Raw genomic sequence first — 24379 nt, 5'->3', positions numbered from 1 at the left:
TCCCAGGAGCAACCCTACGTTAAAGAGAATGGGAGTTGGTGGATAAATATCTCAGCTTCCTTGCACTTCAGTGGGACAATTGTGAGGTGTGTTCCCCGGTCTCTCCTAGGTTCCTACAAGTATTGAGCCCCAATTGCCCATAATAGTAACCTACTAACTAATGCGCCTGGCACTGGTTTTTCCTCCCTTCTTGTCTCACATCTCCAATTGCTTACAGTGCATGTGTTCATTCATTTAACCAATACTTGATATTCAATATGTACTTATATGTATTCATTATGAGATCTACTTTTTTGAACACTGATCTTGTCACTCAGACAACTTTGGCTGAAGTTACGTTTGAATCTAAGGCCCCAATAATTTAGTTGAGAAATTTTCTTGGCATTGGGAGGGGGCACTTGTTGAATTCAGCCAATATACTTCTCAGTGTAGTGTTGCTAGGATGAGTTTTAGAACTGGAGTCCTGTTGCTTAATGAGTTGGCTTAGATCCAAAGTGATCTTTCACATTTGTAGTAATTCACATTTTCTTGATTGTAGAAGTACGGAGGCTGCCATAAAACATTATCAGATAAAAAAGAATGACTCAGGACAGTGGTATGTGGCTGAAAGACACGTCTTTCAATCAATCCCTGAGTTAATCTGGTATCACCAGCACAATGCAGCCGGTAAGTGGGGAACTTCAAGCTGGGTGAGTCAGGGAGCTATGCCCTTGATGGGCAATGCATCTTTGGTATCAGGCACTCAACAGGAGCAAATCTCCCTGTAGAAATAGTTTAAAAGCTTGAAGTACAACCTATCTTTTGAGCAATTATCTTTCTTATTGATGCCTCCTCATTTTTCTGGTTGGTTGGGGGCAAGAAGTAAGTCAATTTCTTGTATTTCTACCAGGTTAGAAAAATGATAGATGACAGAGAAGCAAATAGTCATCAATCATTATGCATTTGTTCTGGAAATTTACACAGGGCTAAATGTAATAAGATTTCAAATACCCTAAATAATGATGCTTCTTTCCCTTCGCCCCCATAAATCTGCTCTCTACTTTCGACAGTTGTAATAGAAAATTACCCTTATATCTCTCACTCTCTGTTCTTTCTTGTTTGGAGAATATAAAAATTCACAGAGAACACAGCCTTTCACAGTTACAATTTAGCGTAACTATACCAGAGGCATACTTAACCCATCTCCCCAGCCATTGTTTGCAATAATTGCTATTTGTGCAGACCTATCATCTGTGGAAAGATGTAGGATACCAGAAAGTTCCACCACAATTACAATCACCTCTCTGGCCTTCAGCCCTTGCCCAACCTGTGCTGAACCACTCTGAGCCCTTGGGGAATCTTCTTATCTCAGCATTGTAGAATTCGGAATCCACTGTAACTTTTCATATTATTTTGACTGCTTGTTATGCACTTCTTTTTTAGATTTCTCTCATGAAAAGTATTGACAAATATTCCTTTTGGAAAGAGCTCACTTTTCCATTACACTGGTTCTAAGTATCAGGAATATATCAAAGGACATTTTTATCCACTTGTGGGATGCATCCACATGGCTATTCACTGGAATTTTGCTTAAGGAGTGAGGGTAAAATATCTGGGTGGGGCCATAAAGGTCTTAGTTGTAGCTAGAGATAGAGTCAAGATGTCAGTTCTGAATTTTCTCCTTTACATTCCTCTTTCTTCTTCCTCCAAAGAAAAAAGAAAGAGTGGTTTTGGTGATAAGGTTTAATGAGGTTAGATAAGAGCTTTAACCTGAACTAGGTCTTAGAGTCACGGTAAGCATCCACTCCTATTCCCTGTTCAAACTTTTACCATTCTCAAGACTCCTTTACCAAAATTAACCACTGCCTTATTAGCAAATCTCCTGTCTGTGTACCTCACTAGGAAAAGTGAAGTCACTAGGCATGAGCGACCTCCGTCTCCTCTTCTGTCCCCATGCCCTCTCATCCTCATTCCCTCCAGTAGTAGTGAGGGCATGCCTGTGCTCTTGCCCTTACCTGCCATCCACTGTTCCTTTCTCTCCTGTATCTCTTCCATTCTTCTGTCTCCCTTTAGCTCTTAACCCTATAAACATGCTTAAGACTTTCTTATCCTAAAAACAAAAACAACTCTCCTCCTGCTGCCCTAACTCTTTCTCCCTTTACACATTGCTCTTGTAAGTCACACTTTTGGAAAAATGTGTCCACATCCACTGTCTCCACTGTCTCACTTTCCATTTACTTTTTAAACATCTATGATCTGTCTTCTGCTTTCAACACTCCATATTTGACCAGTGGCCCCTATATTGACAGTACAGTGGTGCTTTCTAGTTCTGATGTGTTCAGGTCCTCTCTGCTACATTTGGCAGTGTCACTTGTTGCTCCTTCGATGTTTGACACCACCCCTTTTTGGCCTTCTCTAGCTCAATAGTTCCTAATGGGTCTTCCCAATGTGCCCTACTTCTATTCCTCCCTTAAATATTGGTTTTCCTCCAGAATCCATCCCTGATCACTACTCTTCTCACCTTAGGCATCTCCCTTTGCATAATCTTCTGTCTGGTAGACAAAGGCACTTGCAATCCCGCAGGCCCTGAACTTCACTGATGAATTAGGATGCTTCATCTTACACCATTACTCTCCCTCCAAATGTCCTCTTTCTTTTCTCTCTCTCAGGTAATACTAGCATCATCCAGCCCCTTGTAGGGGTTGGAAGCATAGGAATTAAATAGATGCTTCTTAATACCTCACTTCTGATTAATTATCAAATGCAATTGATTTCATATCCTAAATGTGTCTCCTATAGATCCCTGCCTCTCCCTACCTTCTAGTGCTGCCCTAATCATTGCTCACTTGGACAACTGCAGTAGCCTCTTAACTGGTCTTATTGCCTCCAATGTTGATTTCCCCTTAATCCATTCTGCTAGTACCAGAGTGATCTATCAGAAATGTAAATCTGGCTGGGTGCAGTGGCTCATGCCTGTAATTCCAACACTTTGGGAGGCCAAGGTGGGTGGATCACCTGAGGTCAGGAGTTTGAGACCAGCCTGGCCAACATGGTGAAACCCCATCTCTACTAAAAATACAAAATTAGCCAGTCATGGTGGCGCATGCCTGTAATCTCACCTACTCGAGAGGCTGAGGCAGGAGAATCGCTTGAACCTGGGAGGCGGAGGTTGCAGTGAGCCAAGATCACACCATTGCACTCCAGCCTGGGCAACAAGAGTGAAACTTCATCTCAAAAAAAAAAAAAAAAAGAAAAAAAGAAAAAGAAATGTAAATCTGACTGTGCCCTCCTACTTGGGACTTTTCAATAGCTTCCTCTCACCTGCAGGAAAATGTAATGCTCCCTAGCATGGCTTATGAGGCCCATCATACCCAGAATACTGCTTACCTCTCCAGTGTAATTTGTCTGGCTCTACCTCCTGAGTTTTGCTCAAGTACCCACCATCATGCTTCACATTTCTAAATTTCATCTCATGCTGTTACCTCTGCTTAGAAAGTCCTTCATAGTTTCTCCCCATGGGTTAGCTCCATGTGTTAGTTTCATCTCAGTCATTTCCTCCCAAAGACTTCTTCGAGTCCAACAATGTGTCAAGTGCTCTTTTTCTACATCCCAAGGCACCCTATATGCATCTCCAGCACAATACTTATTCCTTTCACATTAGAATGGCCTCTCTCTGCCTGTCTTCTCTCACTGAGATAGAGCTCCCTGTGGGCAGAGTCCTCATCTTACTCATCTTGGAATCTGCTGGGATCTTTGGGAATCTACCTAGAAGAGTGCCTTGCACACAATAGGCACTTAATATGTGCTTCTTTTTGTTCTTACACTGGTCAAGCTCATTTCTGTCTTCCAGCATTTACACATGCTGTTCCGTCTACCTGGAAGGCTCTTCATCAATCAACGTCAGCATAGCTGTCATCTTGTCTGAAAGGCCTTCCCTGAGAACCCACTCTAAAGTAATTATATGTTATCTGGTCTGCCTTGCACGTAATCATCATTATCTACTTTTTCTTGTGTGTGCATGCACTTGTTATTTTCTCTTTCTCTCACTAGAATGTAATCATGAGAGCAAGACCGAATCATCAGTCTTGTTCCCTACTGTCTCCCAACATCTAGATAGTGTTTTATTAAAAGCTTTTATTAAAAGCACATACCAGGCTTTTAATAAATATTAGTTGAACAAATAAATAATAAATGATTATTAAACTAAGTTGAAATGTAAGGTATATGCCTAAGTGGGTCACTGAAACGAAAAAAAGAGACATTTAATGTATAGAATTCTATATGTTAACCCGATTAAATGAAGTCTCATTTACTCTACCATGCTATTAAAAATCAAATAAACAAAGATTATAGAAAATGGGCACACTTCAACACCGTTGGTGGTTGAATAAATTAGTACATCCTTTCTGGATGCCCTTTGACCTGTAAATCACATTTTATAAGGTGATAATTTGAGAAGTACAGACAAATGTATGTTCAAGGACATATGGCATATTTTATAATAGTGAAATCTTGGAAATAAATTTAAGCTCTGTTTATAGTCAATGACATATATCAATTACGTGCATAGTGCAAAAAGCTTTTAACAAAATATTTATATTTCTATAAAATATATTGGACGTGTTCATGTTTTCAATTATGCACATAGTGATTTTTGCGAAAATGTTCACCAAGATGAAAACAATCTATCTGTGAATACCAAGATTTTGTGGGGGATTTTTTAGGGTCATCTTTATACTTTCTTAGATTCTTTAAATTGTATACAATGAATATATATATATTTTTTTTTTTGAAAATGTGGGAAAATAAGCAAACTACTAACTGGTAGAATGAATTTTGTTTGTCTAATTATTTAAAGAATGGTACTATCTTCTAGAATATTTCATTCTTTCTTCTATATTAGCAACTAGGCTTGAAATATTGATTTCTGTTTCTCCTTAGGTCTCATGACTCGTCTCCGATATCCAGTAGGGCTGATGGGCAGTTGTTTACCAGCCACAGCTGGGTTTAGCTACGGTAAAGTGTGCACACATGCTGAAGTAAAATAGCAAATCCAGTGGTAAAGAATCTACTCTGGCTGGGTGCGGTGGCTCACACCTGTAATCCTAGCACTTTGGGAGGCAAAGGTGGGTGGATCACCTTAGGTCAGGGGCTCAAGACCACCCTGGCCAAAATGGTGATACCCCGTCTCTACTAAAAATACAAAAAATTAGCTGAGTTTGGTGGTGGATGCCTGTAATCCCAGCTACTTGGGAGGCTGAGGCAGGAGAATCGCTTGAACCCAGGAGGCGGAGGTTACAGTGAGCTGAGGTCATGCCACTGCACTCCAGCCTGGGCAGCAGAGTGAGACTCTGTCCCAAAAAAAAAGAAAAAAAAAAAAAAGAATCTAAGTTCCCTATTGATTCTTTGGACTCTCAGCACTTCCGAAATGTCTATCTAGAAACATTTCTTCTCAAAGTTTACATCACCCTTCTGAGATGTTTAAATATGTGCATCTCATAAGGACAATGTAAACTTTGGGGAGAAATGCTTCCGTTTGACTTCAGATTTCACTGTTACACTACCAGGAGCCTTAATCTTCACCCTTTTGATAAATTACAATTCTTTTTATTTGGATGTTTGGGTTGTTGTTCTTTGGTTACAAGGGTGCCTGGGAAATGATTCCTCTCCGAGAGAAGCTACTAAAAAGAGCTGCTGAAAGTATCGTCTTCATCTTTCTTTTTGTTTCTAATAGAACATGCACAAAGTTCAATTTGAACCACTTTCTAGCAAATGTGGTATTTGTAAATCTGTGAGAATAAATAAGTGCCAGGGAATCCTATTTTCTAATTTGGTGACATTTTATTCCTTTAAACTTCTCTCAATAGTGGGATTCAGAATGTACTGAAAAAATTAATAACACAATTATATTGGGAAACAAGTAACTGGGACTCAGGATCTCATTAAGTTAAGTGGGATGGAAGCAAGATTTCTGGCTATTATTGGTGCCTGTATTATTCCTCTGGCCCGCAGATAGTATATATAATACAAAGTTCTACCATTAACAATTTACTTAAGTTAAACATGATTCTTTTTAATTTCTTAAAAATAAACTTAAAAAGTTTAAAAACAAATAGAATAGTGTACAACTGATAAGTCTATAGCTTGATTTGTTTTGCCTGGTTTGATTAAGTTATATAAACAGAATCAGACACTGCATTTTTTTGTGTCTGGCTTCCTCCTCACCTCATTACATCTGTGAGTTTCATCCATGGTCCTGGGTGGGTTTGGTTTATTTTCACTGTGGTGCAGTGCTACACTGCGTGACATACCACAACTGATTTAGCCATGCTTCTTGTAGATGGCCATTCGGGTTTTTACCAATTTTTGGCTCTCACAAATAATATTGTTAAGAACATTTCTGTGTGTGTTTTGATGAAGTTAAGTGCACGTTTACATTCCAGCATATGTTGGATATGTGCTTAAGTGTATACCTGCTGGGTCATAGGCTATGCATGTGTTTAGATTTAGTAGATACAGTCAGTTTTCTAAAGAGCTTATACCAAATTACACTCCCATCAACAATATATAAGTTCTAGTGGCTCCATAACTTTGCCCTTGCCAATATTTTATTCTAGTTTTTTTTTTACATGTTAGCCAATCTGGTATGTAGTAGTATCTCATTATGGTCTAAATTTACATTTCCCTGATGACTGATTATTTTTATCAATTTGGCTTAGTGGCCATTTGGATATTCTCTTCATGAGAGAATACTCCATTCAAATTTTTTACCCTTAAAAAAGTTAAGGTATATGTCTTCTCTAGTTGATTTACTTATATTCAGAATAAGAATTCTATGTTGGTTGTATATTTTAGAAATATCTTCTGTGGCTTAACTTCTTACTTTCTTAATGGGGGTACTTTTGATGAACAGAAGTTTTATGAAGTATAACTTATCAATATTTTTCTTTGTGGTTATATTCTGTTGAATAAATTTATGCCAATTCCAAGGCCATGAATATATCCTCCCATGTTACTTTTAAAACATACCTATGAGGCCGGGCATGGTGGCTCATGCCTATAATCCCAGCACTTTGGGAGACTGAGGTGGGCAGATCGCCTGAGCTCAAGAGTTTGAGAGCAGGCTAGGCAACATGGTGAGACCTTGTCTCTACTAAAAATACAAAAAATTATCAAGGCGTGGTGGCGTGCCTGTAATCCCAGCTACTTGGGAGGCTGAGGCAGGAAAATCACTTGAACCTAAGAGGTGGAGCTTGTAGTCAGCTGAGATCGCGCCACTGCACTCGAGCCTGGGTGAAAGAGTGAGACTCTTCCTCCAAAAAAAAAAAAAATAATAATAATAAAATAAAACATACCTTCTATAGGGAGGGGGGAATACTTTGCATAGCTGGTAGAAGGGACTATCAGATTTTACAATTCTTTTAAATGCATTATTCAAAAGTTCCAGCAGATGGTGGTATTGCTGTATTAAAAGGAGACACTAAACCATTAAGTTTAGTACAGTTTTCAAGAGGGTTATTTTAAAAACAGTTTATTTTTTCCTGATTTGCTTCTATAAAATGAGAAATATACAGTAAAAATTTCACTTCAGATATACTCTTAGATATATGTGGGTTAGATTTCTAACACTGAATTTGTTTATTAGATGATTTCATTGGACTTTTCCCTAAGAAGAAAAAGTACCAAGGGAGAAAAGCCCTTTAGGGATGGAGTGAGAAGACCAACAGGAAGAACTGAAATCACAGTTTTATTTGCCTTACAAGTTTACTCACCAGGAAAAAAAAAAAAAAAACAGACTGGGAACACAAATATTTTGGGTCCCAGGTCTAGTTTTGGTAGGTTTAGTTTAGAAAGGCACAGAAGTGTGTTCGCTGTTCTCTTTGGGAGCAGAGAGTGCGTTTTGCTATCCTTCTTTTGTTATACAAACGTCACCAAATAAATAAAGTTTGTGTTTTGAAACTTGAGTTCTTGAATTACGTTTAAGCCACAGTGAGAGTATTAAAATGGCTTCATATCCTCTCCACTTTATACATTTTTGACCTCTCTGCCAAATAATAGATACTTCCTAAACATTTTCCAGCCCTAATATTTTAACAGTCTTTCTTTCCACTTGTGACATGGATGTTTTACTTTTTCAGAAAAGTGGGAGATAGATCCATCTGAGTTGGCTTTTATAAAGGAGATTGGAAGCGGTCAGTTTGGAGTGGTCCATTTAGGTGAATGGCGATCACATATCCAGGTAGCTATCAAGGCCATCAATGAAGGCTCCATGTCTGAAGAGGATTTCATTGAAGAGGCCAAAGTGATGATGTACGTATAAACAACACCCTGATAAATATCATACCATGCCCCGGTGTCATGGAAACAACATGAACTTTGGAGGCAGCCACACCTGGATTTGTGTCACAACTTTGCTCAAGCTCGTTGTGTAACCAGGCACATTATTTGACCTCTGTGTGACCTGGGTGAATTATTTCACCTTTCCCAGCCTCAATGTCTTCATCTATAAAATGGGATGAAAGTACCTACCTCACTGGATCAATGTGTGAATTAAATAAGAGAATTTATGTAAGTGATGAGACAGGAGAATTCCCTTGACACCTTTGCAGAAGCCCTTGTGAAGAGGGTGGCTCATTTACTCAGCTGCTGTGTGCTCAAATCCCTTACAGGAGGAGGAGCATGCAGGTGAGCCAGGGTGAGTGCTTTTGGGCTCTGGCCCCACGACAGTGTCTGGAGGTGTTACAATGCTCTTTTAGCTTTTCCATCTGCAGATGGCTAAGTGTTAACCACCTCAGTGGAAAGTCAGGGTGACAGCCTTTTGCATCCTGCCCTCTTGATACCTGGGTCCTCGTGTGGCATCCGGGAAGAATCAGGTCACATGAACTTGAAGGATGGTGAATGTACAGATTTTATTGAGTGATGGAGATGGCTCTCAGCAGGATGGATGGGGAGCTGGAAAGGGGATGGAGTGGGAAGATGATCTTCCCTGGGAGTTTGACCGTCCTGCAGCCGATCTTGTCTCTGACCACCCCCAGCAGAACTCCTCTCAATGTTTAGACACTCCTCCTCTTCTCTTCTTTTCTGCTGCACTGCTCTGTCGCCTGCCAATGGAGCTTGGGGTTTATATGGGCACAGTACAGGGGTGTGGCAGGCTAGAGCAGTCTTGGAAAGGGCAGCATCTGGGCACAAAAATAAAAATGCCTCTTCCCATTTAGGGCTGTAGGTTTCCAGGCTTGAAGGTGGGGATTTTGCTGGGGAGCTGCCCTCTTCTACCTAGTATTTCCCTGCCTCCTGTCGGTATCAGTGACAAGCAAGTGTGTTCTTTTCAGCTCAATAATAGGTGCTTTACAAGTACTCTTTTTTTTTCCTTTTCCCAGAAGCAAAAATGATGGTTATGTCTTAGTAGTGATATACTACTCATCTTTTGAAAGGGCATCCTCCAATGGCCAAAAAGAGTTAATGGTTTTTTAAGGATAAAAAGGTATTTGCTTTCAGAGGACATAAGGGTCCAGAGCTTTAAAAGAAGTGGCTCTTTGTAGACTGTTGGACACAACTCTTCTGTGATTTCCTGGGACAGCATTTTGACTCAGTTGAACCCATTTCTGTGGCTCATTAACTGTAACAACCTGAGCGGGACCAGGACAGGCCAATAATTTGACCATAGTTCAAATTAACATTCTTTAAATATTTGTTCAACATTTATTTAGAAGAACAGCAATGCTGCGAAGAAGAAAAACTCCAGATGGCATTATTTAGATTCTGCTCTGTTTTCCAGAGAAATTTAGTTCTGACCCACACTTGCAGACTCCAACTAGAAAAACAAACAAACAAACAAAAAACAAGCAAACAATAATCAGAGGCGATTAACTGGACCCATTCTCGATTAACTGGACCTATTCTCTTTCGAAGGCAGAGCAAGTATATCCCTTGGGGCTCTCAACCCATACCCCAAGGGTCCTATCAAAATATCCTTTCCATTCACTTACAATAGAATGAATTCCAAGGGAAGTTGTTACAAACACAATTTCCCAGTGACACCAACTTCCCAATGATGTTTTTGTGTCCCTAGGTGCCCCAGGAACCTATCTCTATCTGCCTTTGCTTCCTATAGCTATCTGCACCCTACCATGGTTTTTCTATACCTAAAGGACAAAAATTGTATTCCTGTGTTGGATTAAATAGGCATAATAAAAAAAGAATGAATGGGAGACAAGTGATTCAGGGAGAGTTAAAAACATATTTGAATATCTATCAAACAAGAAAGAATTGAAGATGTTTAATGTCATAATGAGAGAATTCTTGAAAGGTACAAGCCTGATTGGGCATTTGAGGTCAGGATCTTTGAGGACAATATTTCCCCTGATTCATTTTGGGAGGCCAATGTGGGAGGATCACTTGAGCCTAGGAGTTTGAAACCAACCTAGGTAACATGGCGAAACCCTGTCTCTACAAAAAAATTAAAAAACTAGCCAGGCATGGTAGTGAGCACCTGTAGTCTCAGCTACTCAGGAGGCTGAGGTGGGAGGATCAATTGAGCTCAGCAAGTTGAGGCTAGAGTGAGCCATGATGGCACCACTGCACTCCAGCCTGAGTGACAGAGTGAGACCCTATCATACACACACACACACAAATCCCTGATTTCTAAAAAAGTGAGGCAGAAAATCTTCCATTCTAACATCCTATTGCAAATACATTTATTTTTAAAATAGTTGACATGCATTGACATACTATCTACCAAGTACATACAGCTTTGCACATATTAGCTCATTTCTGTGTGTGGTTTAAATATTACCTCTTTCAGGAGGTCTCCTCTGACTACTCTGTTTAAGCAGGCATACCCACTGCCAAATGCTCTCTGTTGTATCGCCTTGTGTTAGTTCCATCAAAGTACTTGTCATACTCTGAAGCTTAATGTGTAGTTGTTTTATTTCTCTCCCACTAGCATGCAAGCTCTCTAATAATATGACCTTTTATTTGTTTCTCCTGTTAAACCTGGTGAGTGTTAAAAGGATGAATAGCATGTAGTTGGTGCTTAAAAAACATTTATGGATTATTGAATGAGTTAATGAATCTGCACCACAACTCCAAGAGGTAGCTTCTATTAAGATCCCAACTTTATAGATAAGACAGAGAACATTTAGAAGGCTTATTATAAACCAAAATGTATCTGAGACAAGTCTCAATTAATTTAAGAGTTTACTTGGCCAAGGTTAAGGACATGCCCATGACAGCCTCAGGAGGTCCTGATGATATGTGCCCAAGGTGATCGGCCGACAAAATGTAAAAATAGTTTTACACATTTTAGGAAGACGTAAGACATCAATCCATCCATGTAAGATGTACATTGGTTTGGTCTGGAAAGGCAGGACAACAGGGAGTGGTGAAACAGGAGAGTTTTCTGGTCCCCACTTGCAGGACATGCAACAGAGGTGTGGCTCTCTGTTCAGCCACCATGACCTTTTACAGGATGGGGAGCATGCAGATGGGCAGGTGCAGGAATCAGGGTGAGTGCTTTTGGGCTCTAGCACAACAGCAGCATCTAGGGGTGGGTGTCTGCAACTCCCAAAGCCCAAGTGGGTCTGCGTTGTAGTGTGCTCTTTTAGCCTTGTGATCCACAGATGGCTTAAGGGTTAACCAGCTCAGTGAACCCTCTGCCTTTTTGCAAGGGCAGGGGGCCAGTATGACAGCTTTCTGTATCTCAAGCTCTTGTCCAGTGTCCTGGAAGATCAGGTCACACACAAACTTGAAGGATGCATGTGTGGTTTTATTGAGTGTTGGAGGTGGCTCTCAGCAGGATGGATGGGAAGCTGGACAGGGGATGATGGGGTGGGAAGATGATCTTCCCCTGGAGTTTGGCCATCCAACAGCCGATTCTCTGACAGGTCCAGCCAAACTCCTCCTGACGTTCCTTCTTTCCTCCCCTTCTCTGCTGTACTATTCTGCTGTTTGTCTATTCATCTCCTCATCTGCTTCTGGACCTGGAGTTTGAGATTTATATAGGTACAGGATAGGGGGTATGGTGGGCCAAAAAGCAACTTTCGGGGCACAAAAACAGGAATGGCTGTTCTCACTTAAGGCCATAGGTATCTAGGCTTGAGGGTGAGGACTTTCCTGGGGAAACTGTCGTCTTCTACCCAGTATTTCCCTGTCTCCTGTCCATATCAGTGAGGGCTTCCAAGTCATAGGCAGATTCAAAGATTTTCTGATTGACAGTTGGTTGAGTTATTATCCAAAGAACTTGAATCAATGGAAAGGAATGTCTGGGTTACTATAAAGAGTTATGGAGACCAATGCAGATGGTCTGTGTTTATTATGCAGAGAAACTTCCAGGTAGAAGGTTTCAGGGAAAATAGATTGTAAATGTTTCTTAGTAGACTTAAAGAGTCTGTTCTATCAGTCTCAGTGTCTGTGTTGATGTTAATGGTTATGAGGCATGTCCAACTCCCTCTTCCCATTGTGGCCTGAACTAGTTTTACAGGTTAACTTTGGAATGCCCTTGGTTAAGAGGAGGAGTCCATTCAGATGGTTAGGGGCTTAGAATTTTATTTTTGGCTTACATTATGTAATTTGCCTGTAGTCCCACAACAAAACATTGTTAGAGCTTCTAATTGAAATCAAAACTGAACTATCTGGGCACAAAAACCGTGATCTTAATGAACATAATTATCAATAAATTCTTGGAAAACTAATATATGTCAGAAGGCAAGAGATGGAAAGAGAAGAATTGTTTCAGGATACATTTTTGAGATAAAGTCATCAAGACTTGCTGATAAATTGAATGTGGCAGGTAGTTGGAAGAAACCAAAGGAACAAAGATGATGCTAAGGTTTTGATGTACGTTATTATATCAGGCGAAGGATGGCGCTATTTACAAAGATGGGGGAAGACCAAACAGGTTTAGGGGGAAAAATCAAGAATTCTGCTTTGGACATGTTGGATTTGAGAAGCCTGTTATTTATTAGGTGTGATGAAGTGTTGAGGTCAATATATAAGTCTGGGGTTCAGGAAAAAGGTCAGAGTGGAGGGTATTAACTTGAGAGTGATCAAAATGATATGATGATATTTAAAACCCTGAAACTTAATGTGATTACTTAGGGAAAGAGAATGATTAGAAAAGGAGAACCGGAGAAGCCTGCAAAGGGTCTTAAAATATTTAAATAACAAATTTAAATAAATTTAAATGTGTTTGCCCTATGATGAATCCCACATACTTATCTAAACTGAGAAATAATGTGTATTAAGAAGTCCTAGAGTTATAACAAACAAGAATGTAGATTTTCCATTTGCATCTTTCTATGCTTGTGAGAAATATTTGTCATATTTGTTAGACTGAATCACATGCGAGAGTTTGTTTTTGCCTGATTTCTGATAAGGGTTTGCCTTATTTCTGTTAGATTTTTACCAGTGATCTTGATAAGGAAATGCAGTAACGTTTCAATTCTCAAATGCTTCCATGTGGGTATCAACTTGGTGGATTTCCTGTGGCAAATTAATATTTCATCTCAAGACTTGCTTTTCTGCACTTACTCTATATACATGTAAACTGCATCCCTTAACTGAAAGTACACTTTATGAATTCAAAAAGTAAAAGACAAAATATATATAATGTATATATATCTCCAAATTAAGATAATGTTAAGTTCTATGAATGCCTCTCTTCCTCATTAACTGGAGTGTTTTCACAAGCTAATTTTATGGTAATGAGTCAAAAATCGTTCATATACATTGTGTTAAGGTACACAGTCTTCCCAAGTCACTGATTTTATTTTACCTTTATGAATGAAAAGAAGCAATAACTTTTCAAGGTACGTTTGACACAAGGTACATCTTCTAAAATTATAAGCATTAATTTGAGTATTATTTTCCATGATGACTAATTGGCATAAAAGTCTTTTAGAGATTGAATATAATATTCCACACACACGCACACAAAACCAATAAACTTTTGAAGTCTAGATAACTAAAAAGTTCTGGGTATGTTTTAATAGGCAACTTTCAAGGCTTGTGTGTGTGTGTGTGTGTGTGTGTGATTACTAAATACACTGCAAGTTTTCATGCTGGTAAATGTCTTTTAGTTTCCAACTTTATCTACAAATTTCCTTTTAAAGAACTTCATGCTTTAGAATTTAATTTTTGTTTTCTTTTTTAGTCACTCTTTCCTCCCTCTTGTCTGTCCAGAATTTTTCATCTGGACAGCTGCAGGTAGGAAAGTTGGAATTCAAAGAACAGGAAAGGAAATCTGCTTGACGTAGCAAGGATAAACAGTGATGAAGAAACAAAAGGATTATAAAATGAAGAGGAGAAAAATAAAATGCTTACACGTAGAATATAGGGCATGTAATATTCTGTCTCAACTCTTGACCCCACTTAAACTCTTGACCCCACATTCTCAGTGCATTAAGTGGCAAGGAAACTGCACTACTTTCTCTGTGTTTGGGTTGATTTTTATCTTATCTTGGTAATGAGAGTGATAAATAGATGGTAAATACTACCAGTTGTGTTCAAACATTTAAAAATGCAAACACAATTCTGCTCACTGGTGTATGTTTTTCTTCACCAGGAAATTATCTCATTCAAAGCTAGTGCAACTTTATGGGGTCTGTATACAGCGGAAGCCCCTTTACATTGTGACAGAGTTCATGGAAAATGGCTGCCTGCTTAACTATCTCAGGGAGAATAAAGGAAAGCTCAGGAAGGAAATGCTACTGAGTGTATGCCAGGATATATGTGAAGGAATGGAATATCTGGAGAGGAATGGCTATATTCATAGGGATTTGGTAAGTATGGTGCAAATTTACTTTTTTTTAATGTATCATACCTATATTCAGAAGGATGTGACAATTACTTTGAATACTTTGAATAATATGTCCTTGATTTAATTTTTAAACATTTACCTATTCATGCAATTTGTTGTAAAATGTAACTTTGTTTTCAATTGTCCATTGATGCTGTAGCTGTAAAGGCCCAATGGGTTCACCTTGCCTGCTGCCTAGACAGAGCCGATTTATCAGGACAGAGGAATTGCGATAGAGAAAGAGCAATTCACACAGAACCGGCTGTGCAGGAGACTGGAGTTTTATTATTACTCAAATCAGTCTCCCCGAGCATATGGGGATCAGAGTTTTTAAGGACAACTTGGTGGGTGGGGGGAAGCCAGTAAGCCAGGAGAGCTGATTGGTTAGGTAGGAGATGAAACCATTGGAAGTTGAAGCTGTCCTCATGCTGAGTCAGTTCCTGGGTGGGGGACAGAAGATCAGGTGAGCCAGTTAATCGATCTGGGTGGTGCTACCTGATCCATCAAGTGCAGGGTCTGCAAAATATCTCAAGCAGTGATCTTAGGAGCAGTTTAAGGAGAGTCAGAATCTTGTAGCCTCCAGCTGTCTGACTCCTAAACCATAATTTCTAATCTTGTGGCTAATTTATCTGTCCTACAAAGGAAGTCTAGTCCCCAGGCAAGAGGGAGGTTTGTTTTTGGAAAGGGCTGTTATCATCTTCGTTTTAAACTATAAACTATAAATTCCTCCCAAAGTTAGTTTAGCCTATGCCCAGGAATGAACAAGGACAGCTTGGAGGTTAGAAGCAAGATGGAGTCAGTTAGGTTCTCAGTCATAATTTTGCAAAGGAGATTTCATAGCCAAGTAAGGCTTTACTCTAAATATGCCTTGAACTAATTAACCACCTAACCTATCATGTGACTAAAACTGATTTCCTTTCCTTTCCATTCTCCCTTCTTCCTTCTCTTCCTTCTTCTTTCTTTCCTTCCACCTTTCTCTCTTTCAACCCATAATCAAACATGTATCGAGTGCCTAGTATATGCCAAGCATTCTGCTAAGCACTGGAGATACAACAGTGAAGAACAAGTTCCAGTTTTAGTCTCCACTTTATATAAAGAATGTCACCTAGGGTCATAACTGCTCCTGATGTGGAGGTAGTTTGGTCCTAACAGGATTGCAAGAGCACTACTGGCATTATTGAAGAGACTAGGAATGCTAAATTATTTTTTTCTGTAATGCTCAGAACATTCCTATTTAAATAAATGATTGTCTTGCCCCAAACCATATGCTAACAGCACTGCTTCCCTGCATTGCTACCTCCCCTTGAGTAACACTTTCTGTCCATTCCACATTTATTCGTGATAATCACACTATTCCCTTGATGTCCTTATGTTCTTCCATGTCTCATTTCTAAATCTAAAAATTAACTCAAATGAGAATTGGAGAAGTCTATGAGAAATCCCTGATATCACCCCTTGGAAGTAATTCTGTGCTTCCACCACACATGATCAAAGTGATCATATTACTCACTGTTCAGGCTGCAGTATTTTGGGGACAAAAAGGGAGCATAGTTACATTGGCCCCTGCACACCTTGGGAAGTATGCTTATCCCACCCATGGCTTGGAACACTCAGGGCATTTGCTATTTACTGCTTCACCCAATAGTTAATTATTTACGTCGTTTATACAAATACTAGAGTCTATCTTATGAGACTTAGAGTCTTTGAGATCAAGGCCTAGATATCTGAGATGCCACGCAGTGATTAAGAACACAGGTTGCAGTCATTCTCAAAAACTGCAAACTTTGGTGTGCATTACAATTACTTGGAAGCTTTTAGAAAAATTGCAATAGCCAGGCCATACCCCAGGCCAATTAAATCAGAATCTCTGTGGCTGAAACCCAGCCATCAATATTTTTTGAAAATTCCCCTGATGAGCCTCATATGAAGTTGAGGTTGAGAATGACTGCTCTAGAGCCAGGCTAGCTGGGTTGAAATATTGTTTCTGTTTTTTACTAGCTGTGAGACCTTGGGCAAGCTGGTTAACCAGTAAAGTGGTATTAATTATAGCACCTTCCTCATATGGGTTTGTTGGAAGAATTACATGAGTTAATAAACAGTGTCTAGCATGTAGAGGAGCTCAGCAATGCTAACTATTGCTATTACAGAGATAGATCATTAAAAAAAAATCCCTAAAGGCACATTCCCCAGTATCCAGCACCTAGGAGAAATGAGCACATTTTTGAGTGGATGAATACAGTATAAACTCCACCTAGCTCACTTTCCTAGTCTCTGCAGGTTTGTCTTTCCGGATAACAATGCGATGACAAGTTCTGGTCATTTTATTTGCTCCAAATGGCTTCTCACAGGCCCTCCTATTCCTGTTTTTTTTCCTTGTTTGCTCATTTTCTTTTGTGTTCTATTTTATCTCCCTATATGCTACTTAAAATATGTCCGTGAACAATGAGTCTTTTCCCTGTCAAGAACTTTTCTTGTGGTTTGGTCATTGCTAGGACTTGCTGGCATCTTCTAAACTGGTTCCTTGTGATTTATTATTTCAAGTTTCTTGCTTTTGTTGCTTGACTAATTGAACCACAAATTAGCTGAAAAGGGGAAAATTCTATCAAATAGTTTATCTAGTTTACGTACATGAGGCTAAATAATCAAATCAATGATTTTCTGGATTAAGTTGCTGAAAATGAATTGCTTTGGCATCAGACATATTGTTTCTACATAGCATTATATTCAGTTCATTGTGATAATTTTAAGAAATATGAAATTATCACTGTAAATAGTTATCTTTAGTGCAATATGTTTTAAACTATATTTTCTTAATTTTTATTACGTATTAGAGATCCCAAAGATATAAAATGACTATGCCTTATCTGTTATGTATTTTGGGCTTTCCTATAAAGATGTTAAAAAATATACACTATTTTTATGCCAAGATTCATAGTTGTATCATCTTTCAGATTGAATTAATCCTGAGGGCAGGCTGGGCATGGTGGCTCACTCCTGTAATCCCAGCACTTTGGGAAGCCAAGGTGGGTGGGTCATTTGAGGCCAGGAGTTCAAGACCAGCGTGGGCAGCATGGCGAAACCCCATCTCTACCAAAAATAGAAAAATTAGCTGGGTGTGGTGATGTGTGCCTGTAGTACCAGCTACTTAAGAGGCTAAGGTGGGAGGATGGTTTGACCCCAGGAAGGGAAAGTTGCAGTGAGCCGACATGGTGCCATTGCACTCCAGCCTGGGCAACAGAGCCAGATCCTGTCTCAAAAAAAAAAAGTGAAGGCAAACTATTGAATCTATACCATTGATGGATATCACCATAAAAATGACTTGGCTGTCCACACAGAGAGGTAGTGTGGGGTCCAAATAACCTAAGGAAGAGGAGACGAAAAACTCTTGAAATAAAAGCTTGTATTCAAACTTGGATTCTTTTCTTCTTTCCATAGGCGGCAAGGAATTGTTTGGTCAGTTCAACATGCATAGTAAAAATTTCGGACTTTGGAATGACAAGGTACATGCTATGTATATATATGTATTTTGTTTGTTTGTTTACTCATAAGAGGGAATCTTACATTTGTTTACTGATAAACTGAAGATGCTGCAGGCTGTGTTTTTATCTTCCTAGGTTGTAGGCCTGGTTGTATGGCCTACTGGCTCACTTTGAATTTTGGGACATGTACCAATTTTAGCTGTGAGGTAAATGTTTACTGTGGGCTATTCTTCTCATCTTTTAACAAAACTATGGTATATCTTAAAATTAAAAAAGGAATTTCTTGATCCACTGAGAAACGTGAAGAAAAAAGCATTTCTGATATACATATGTTTATGGAAGAAAAAGAAAGAAATTTATTTGCTCAGCTCTGATTTTTCTATATCCTCACCAAACATTTCTATTATTAAGTATAGTAGTTGACTTTAAGTCTACAATTCAAGAGTGTGAAAAATTTAACCATATTTTTCTACAACTCAATATAGTTTAAATTTTGAGCATCCTTTTTTGGGGTGGTGCTAGAAATATAATCACAGGGAATTTGGGGTTTCTCTCTAGCTTCCCTAAGCTTCAAAGTCCAAGTTCTTGTGTCTCGTGGGGCTATAGTACTGATAGGGAGGTGGCTTACTGGTCCTTTTGTTATCTGTGTGCATGGCATCATTGCAGCCACCATCCTCTGGTCTTGTCTTTGGCTGGCCATTCAAACAGGTAGCTGCTAACACATACTGAATTTTTTCTGCAAGATTCATTCAGAACTGGCATTTTTTTTTTCGACAGAGTCTTGCTCTGTCACCCAGGCTGGAGTGCAGTGGTGCTCTCTCGTCTCACTGCAGCCTCGACCTCCCAGGCTCAAGCTATCCTCCTGCCTCAGCCCCCCGAGTAGCTGGAACTACAGTTACATGCCACCATGCCCAGCTAATTTTTTATTTTTGGTACAGACAGGGTTTCACCATGTGGCCAGGCTGGTTTTGAACTCCTGACATCAAATATCCACCCACCTCACCTCCCAAAGTGCTGTGATTACAGGTGTGAGCAGTCTCACCTGGCCGGCATTCTTTATGATTACAAAATTCCATGGTGTGATCTCAGATCTCATTTACCTAGGCACATCCACAGCCATTTGTTCATTGGCATCTTTCTGCCTTTCCGAGGGCTGTACCTGGGGAAAAGAGCACCGGTTCTGTGTCACTTTTAAATCCCACCAACCTAATGTGGGAGTAGGAGTTTCTTTCCTAAAGCACTTGGGCAGCCCTTTAGGGTACAAGATACAGGACCCTAACCCACTGATCTACTAATGTCTAGTACCCCCCTTTTCTTTCCCTTCTATTTCCCCCATTCCTCTAGCTCAGGGGATCTTTTTCTAGATAGTGGTGGTAATAGGGGTGGTGGTAGTGAGATCTCACTCCTGTTCATGGCCAATTTTCCAAGATATTTTGTTAATAACTCAATCTTTCTTCTCTGAAGAGCTTAGACTTGAAAAATTCGAAGTCTATAAACAATGGCTTTTCTCTCTTTGTTTTCTGTTAGTCATTCTTTACCTAAGTAGAATGACCTCTGACTCAATAAAGTGCTGACAGGTGGAGGGAGGTAGTGTATATAAAAAAAAAGTGAGAGTGTAGGGGCAGCATTAATAAACACTGTGAAAAACTATATTGTATATTTAAGGGACAACAAGCACAAGTTTATTTTTGTCTCTTCTCCTCAGTTTCTCACATTTGGACATCCCTGCGTACAATTCTCAAAAAAGAGAGAGGGTTCAACTTGTTATTTTTTTAAGGAGATGGTAGTTATTCTTGATTTCTTTCCATATAGGGCCACTCTAATGCATTAGGGATTTGTCATATCAGAAGCATTATGTTCATATACTTTTACTTTCCCCCCTTCTCTATGCCCCACATAAAAACATGCACATGGAAGAAAATTCGACATCCAACTTTGAATCATTCATTTCCATTTTAAGAAGAGTGGTCTTTGTTTTCCCCACCCCTGGGAAGAGTGGTCTTTTATTTCCTTTTTATAATCTTGGTTGTTGGAGCCTTTAGCATGCTTCTTTGTAGAGTTAAGAATTTACCATAATTAACATAAACAGTGAGCCACGTTTGGAACTGAAGCAGCATTATGATTTTCAGAGGTCCACATAAAACAAACACAGTTGAGACTTGGTTTGGGGAGGAAACATTATCAGGGACACTTTCACACTCTACTAACAAGAAGGCGTCCACAACCTTTCTGGGGTAAAATACTTCGTCTTTTAGCAACTTAGAGTTAACTAAAGGGATTTGAAGTAAATAGAGCTTGGAGGTAATTAACACAATGTGCTTTGAATCTGATAACCTTAGGTACGTTTTGGATGATGAGTATGTCAGTTCTTTTGGAGCCAAGTTCCCAATCAAGTGGTCCCCTCCTGAAGTTTTTCTTTTCAATAAGTACAGCAGTAAATCTGATGTCTGGTCATTTGGTGAGTGCCTCTGATGTTCACTTGCTGGAGCTTGATTTAATAAAATGGGCAATATGTTATTTTTAACTTTGATTTCCTAATTGATGTAGCATTTTTTTTAAAAGTCTTCTTGTAATTGTGCTTCCTTCTATTTGTTCTAACCACATCCCAACTGTCTTTGGCAACTGGTGTCACATAACTTCTTACATAAGTCTGCCTTTTGGATCTTTTCCTTCCTCCATGGGCACTCACTGTAAAACCATAACAAAGAGTCTACTGATCTAGAAAACAAACTCAGATAAGTTTTCCACTCCGCAGAGGCTTGAAGGGAAAATGATCTTATGACATTGTTTAGAGTGTAATTAATAAACTTCATTGTCTAAACTGTGAAGCAGCTTGACTATTTTCCAGTTGTTCAGTTGTTAACCTGAACTTAAAACCTGAGTTTAAAAAATGGTGGCATCTCATTTACTTCCTTATCTTTAAAGTTTGTGGAATTTAGACATACGCTTCCTTGGGATCTGTGAATTGATATTCATATTGGATAATGTTCTTCATTGAGAAAGAGACACCATAGACCCATGTCCAGTGAAGTTTCAGGGTTGATTTTCAAAAAATGGTAATAAATATGCAAAACTCTATCTATCCTCTTTCACCCCAAACTTCCTGGATGCTTGTGGGTTCTGGGTCCTCAGAAGAGTGTCAGTTTTATTGTCTACAATAAGGTTAAAACTTGGCACAGTGGCTCAGGCCTACAATTCCAGCACTTTGGAAGGCTGAGGTGGGGAGGATTGTTTGAGACCAGGAGTTCAAGACTAGCCTGGGCAACCTAGAAACACTGTCTTTACAAAAAAAAAAAAAAAAAATTAGCCAGGTGTGGTGGAAGATACCTGTAGTCCCAGTTCCTCAGGAGGCTGAGGCAGGAGGATTGCTTGAGCCCAGGAATTTGAGGTTATAGTAAGCCAGGATCGTGCCACTGTACTCCAGCCTTGATGACAGAGCAAGACCCTGCCTCAAAAAAATTAAAACATAAATTTAAAAACATACAATAAAGTTAAGCTTGTGTCATTAATCTCATTAGCTCTCCATGGACATATGATAGTCTCAGCAGGTGACACTTGAAGCTCTGCTGAAGAGCAATTAAAGGTTGTGAGACCACATCTTAGAGACCAATGAAGAGCAATATAAGGACCTCATCAAAGGTTGCCAAACAATTAGAACTCCCTGAATTTTACCTACTTGTCTCCCTCATTGAACAGTGAGCTCCTTAGGCACATGGATTGATCTCACACTTATAAAATCTCCAGGCCCCAGCAGAGGCCTCGCCTCTCATCAATGTCTAGTAAGTATTTGTAGAATAAGCGAATAATTAAATGAACTCAAATTGGGAGTTCTTGCAGGAGTTTCAGTAATCAATCAATCAATGATTATTGGACACCTACTTATGTACAGAGCCCCTGCTAGATATTCTGGGGCTCTGCCCATCAGTCTAATCTTTTAGCAGAAAGAAGGGGACACATGCCATTTACTGGCTGAAACTCTTGGCTAAGTAGGCAGCAGAGGCTCACATAATCCTGTCGGTTTCTATGGAATGGCAGAAAGGTTCATTGATTTCAGGATGCAGGGACATGACTGCTATTTAGAAATGAAAATGCTGGGCCGGGCGTGGTGGCTTACGCTTGTAATTCCAGCACTTTGGGAGGCTGAGGCGGTCGAATCACCTGAGGTCAGAGCTCGAGACCAGCCTGGCCAACATGGTGAAACCCCGCCTCTACTAAAAATAGAAAAATTAGCTGGGCGTGGTGGTGGGTGCCTGTAATCCCAGCTACTCGGAGGCTGAGGCAGAAGAATTGCTTGAACCCGGGAGACAGAGGTTGCAGTGAGCTGAGATCATGCCACTGCACTCCAGCCCGGGTGACAGAGCGAGACCCTGTCTCAAAAAAAGAGAAAAAAAAAAAAAAAGAAAATGCTACCGGCATTTTCTCCTGATAGGGGAGGCAATCAAGACCCATGGAAAAGGAAAGGCATTGTTTTCACTTAGATTATTTTCAGGTTACAGGCCTCTTTGAAAACTAAGGTGAACATGATTTGCTTCCTTGATAGAACCGCTGTTACTCAGGATGGTTATAGCCCAAAGCCAAAGCCTGGAGCACAAAAATAATGCCTTGTAGTTTGAAATTGTTCCTTCAGTTCCCAAGCAATCATTTCTCTCTAACCCCTTGTTTTCCTGCATTTTTGTTTGCAGGAGTTTTAATGTGGGAAGTTTTTACAGAAGGAAAAATGCCTTTTGAAAATAAGTCAAATTTGCAAGTCGTGGAAGCTATTTCTAAAGGCTTCAGGCTATATCGCCCTCACCTGGCACCAATGTCCATATATGAAGTCATGTACAGCTGCTGGCATGAGGTAAGTATACGTTACTTTCCTATAAAGGTTGGCAGTCCCAGCATCCGAGAACAGACCTGATTATCACAAACATTACTTCAGAACTCTGTCATGGCAGGAAAAGGCATCTGTGTCTTGGTCATGATCCTGAGAGTCTGAAGTACTATCTCAAACTCACTACAAAGTCATGAATCCATTTTGTTTTGAACAATGGCCTGTTATCTGAGGAATTCAGTGCATTTTCTGAGTCTTATCTGTTTGAGATTGGTTCTTGCAGGAACTCTTGGTGTTACTCAAGCCTCAGTGATTAGATGTTTTATTAGCTTTAAGAATTAATGGGCCGGGCGCAGTGGCTCATGCCTGTAATCTCAGCACTTTGGGAGGCCGAGGCAGGTGGATCACCTGAGGTCAGGAGTTTGAGACCAGCCCAGCCAACATGGTGAAACCCCGTCTCTACTAAAAATACAAAAATTAGCCGGGCATGGTGGTGCATGCCTGTAATTCCAGCTACTTGGGAGGCTGAGATAGGAGAATTGCTTGAACCCAGGAGGCAGAGGCTACAGTGAGCTGAGATTGCGCCACTGCACTCCAGCCTGGACAACAGAACAAGACTCTGTCTCAAAAAAAAAATAAAATAAAATAAACAAATAAATAAAACAATTAATGGTGGAAACTAAGGGTAGAACCAGGTTTGTTAAACTTACAGGTTGAAAAAGAAAGATGGTGTTTCCATTTACTTCACTCAACTTTGCTTTGTCTTGCTTTTCCAATGCTAATAGTAATGGGTTTCATCTGTCTTCTGGCAGTCAGGACTCCTGCTACAGATTAAACTAGAATAGGAATGGAGGCAGAAAGTGTGTCAGGAACTTCCACTCAGGAAGAAATCTCTCCAGAACTTAGTTTTTCTATTTGTTGAAATGCCAAGCTTAGAAATAAAGCCAGAGGGGCTTCTTTTCCACCTCTGGGCACTGACTCAACACACCCCTGCCCTTCTCAGTGAAATTCCCTGTGATTTTGAGAGCTTTGCTCTCTTTCCAGCTGACAGTTTCAGCTGGAAATTACAGCTTGATGAGAAGTTTCCTCCTGGCTGAAAAAATAAAGCACTTGATTATCAATCCACAGACACTAGAATATTGAATATTTTAAGAGTGATGTGGTTGTTCATATTCCAAGAAGCATTACATTTATAGAGAGCCCCAATGTATGAAAATATTTTACATATATTAACTACATTACAAGGAATCTTGAAAGACATAGAAAAATGTTCAGCAAGCTGTAAGAAAAAAATGTTCAGAAAAATGTTCAGTA

The 24379-nt window shown here is 39.7% G+C and overlaps 1 protein-coding gene across 1 annotated transcript in view; it reads left to right on the top strand.

The window, feature by feature from the left end:
* Positions 1-24379, top strand: part of TXK (TXK tyrosine kinase) — a 49889-nt gene that overhangs the window by 19227 nt on the left and 6283 nt on the right. The window contains exons 7-13 of the mRNA XM_054485115.1: positions 539-666; positions 4921-4995; positions 8118-8289; positions 14540-14756; positions 18209-18273; positions 20592-20710; positions 22935-23092. Of these exons, the coding sequence (XP_054341090.1) occupies positions 539-666; positions 4921-4995; positions 8118-8289; positions 14540-14756; positions 18209-18273; positions 20592-20710; positions 22935-23092 (934 nt within the window). The remainder of the gene's footprint in view (positions 1-538; positions 667-4920; positions 4996-8117; positions 8290-14539; positions 14757-18208; positions 18274-20591; positions 20711-22934; positions 23093-24379) is intronic.

This window comes from Pongo pygmaeus, chromosome 3, assembly GCF_028885625.2.
Source record: "Pongo pygmaeus isolate AG05252 chromosome 3, NHGRI_mPonPyg2-v2.0_pri, whole genome shotgun sequence".
Lineage (NCBI taxonomy): Eukaryota > Metazoa > Chordata > Mammalia > Primates > Hominidae > Pongo > Pongo pygmaeus.
This window is presented reverse-complemented; position numbering and strand designations above follow the sequence as displayed.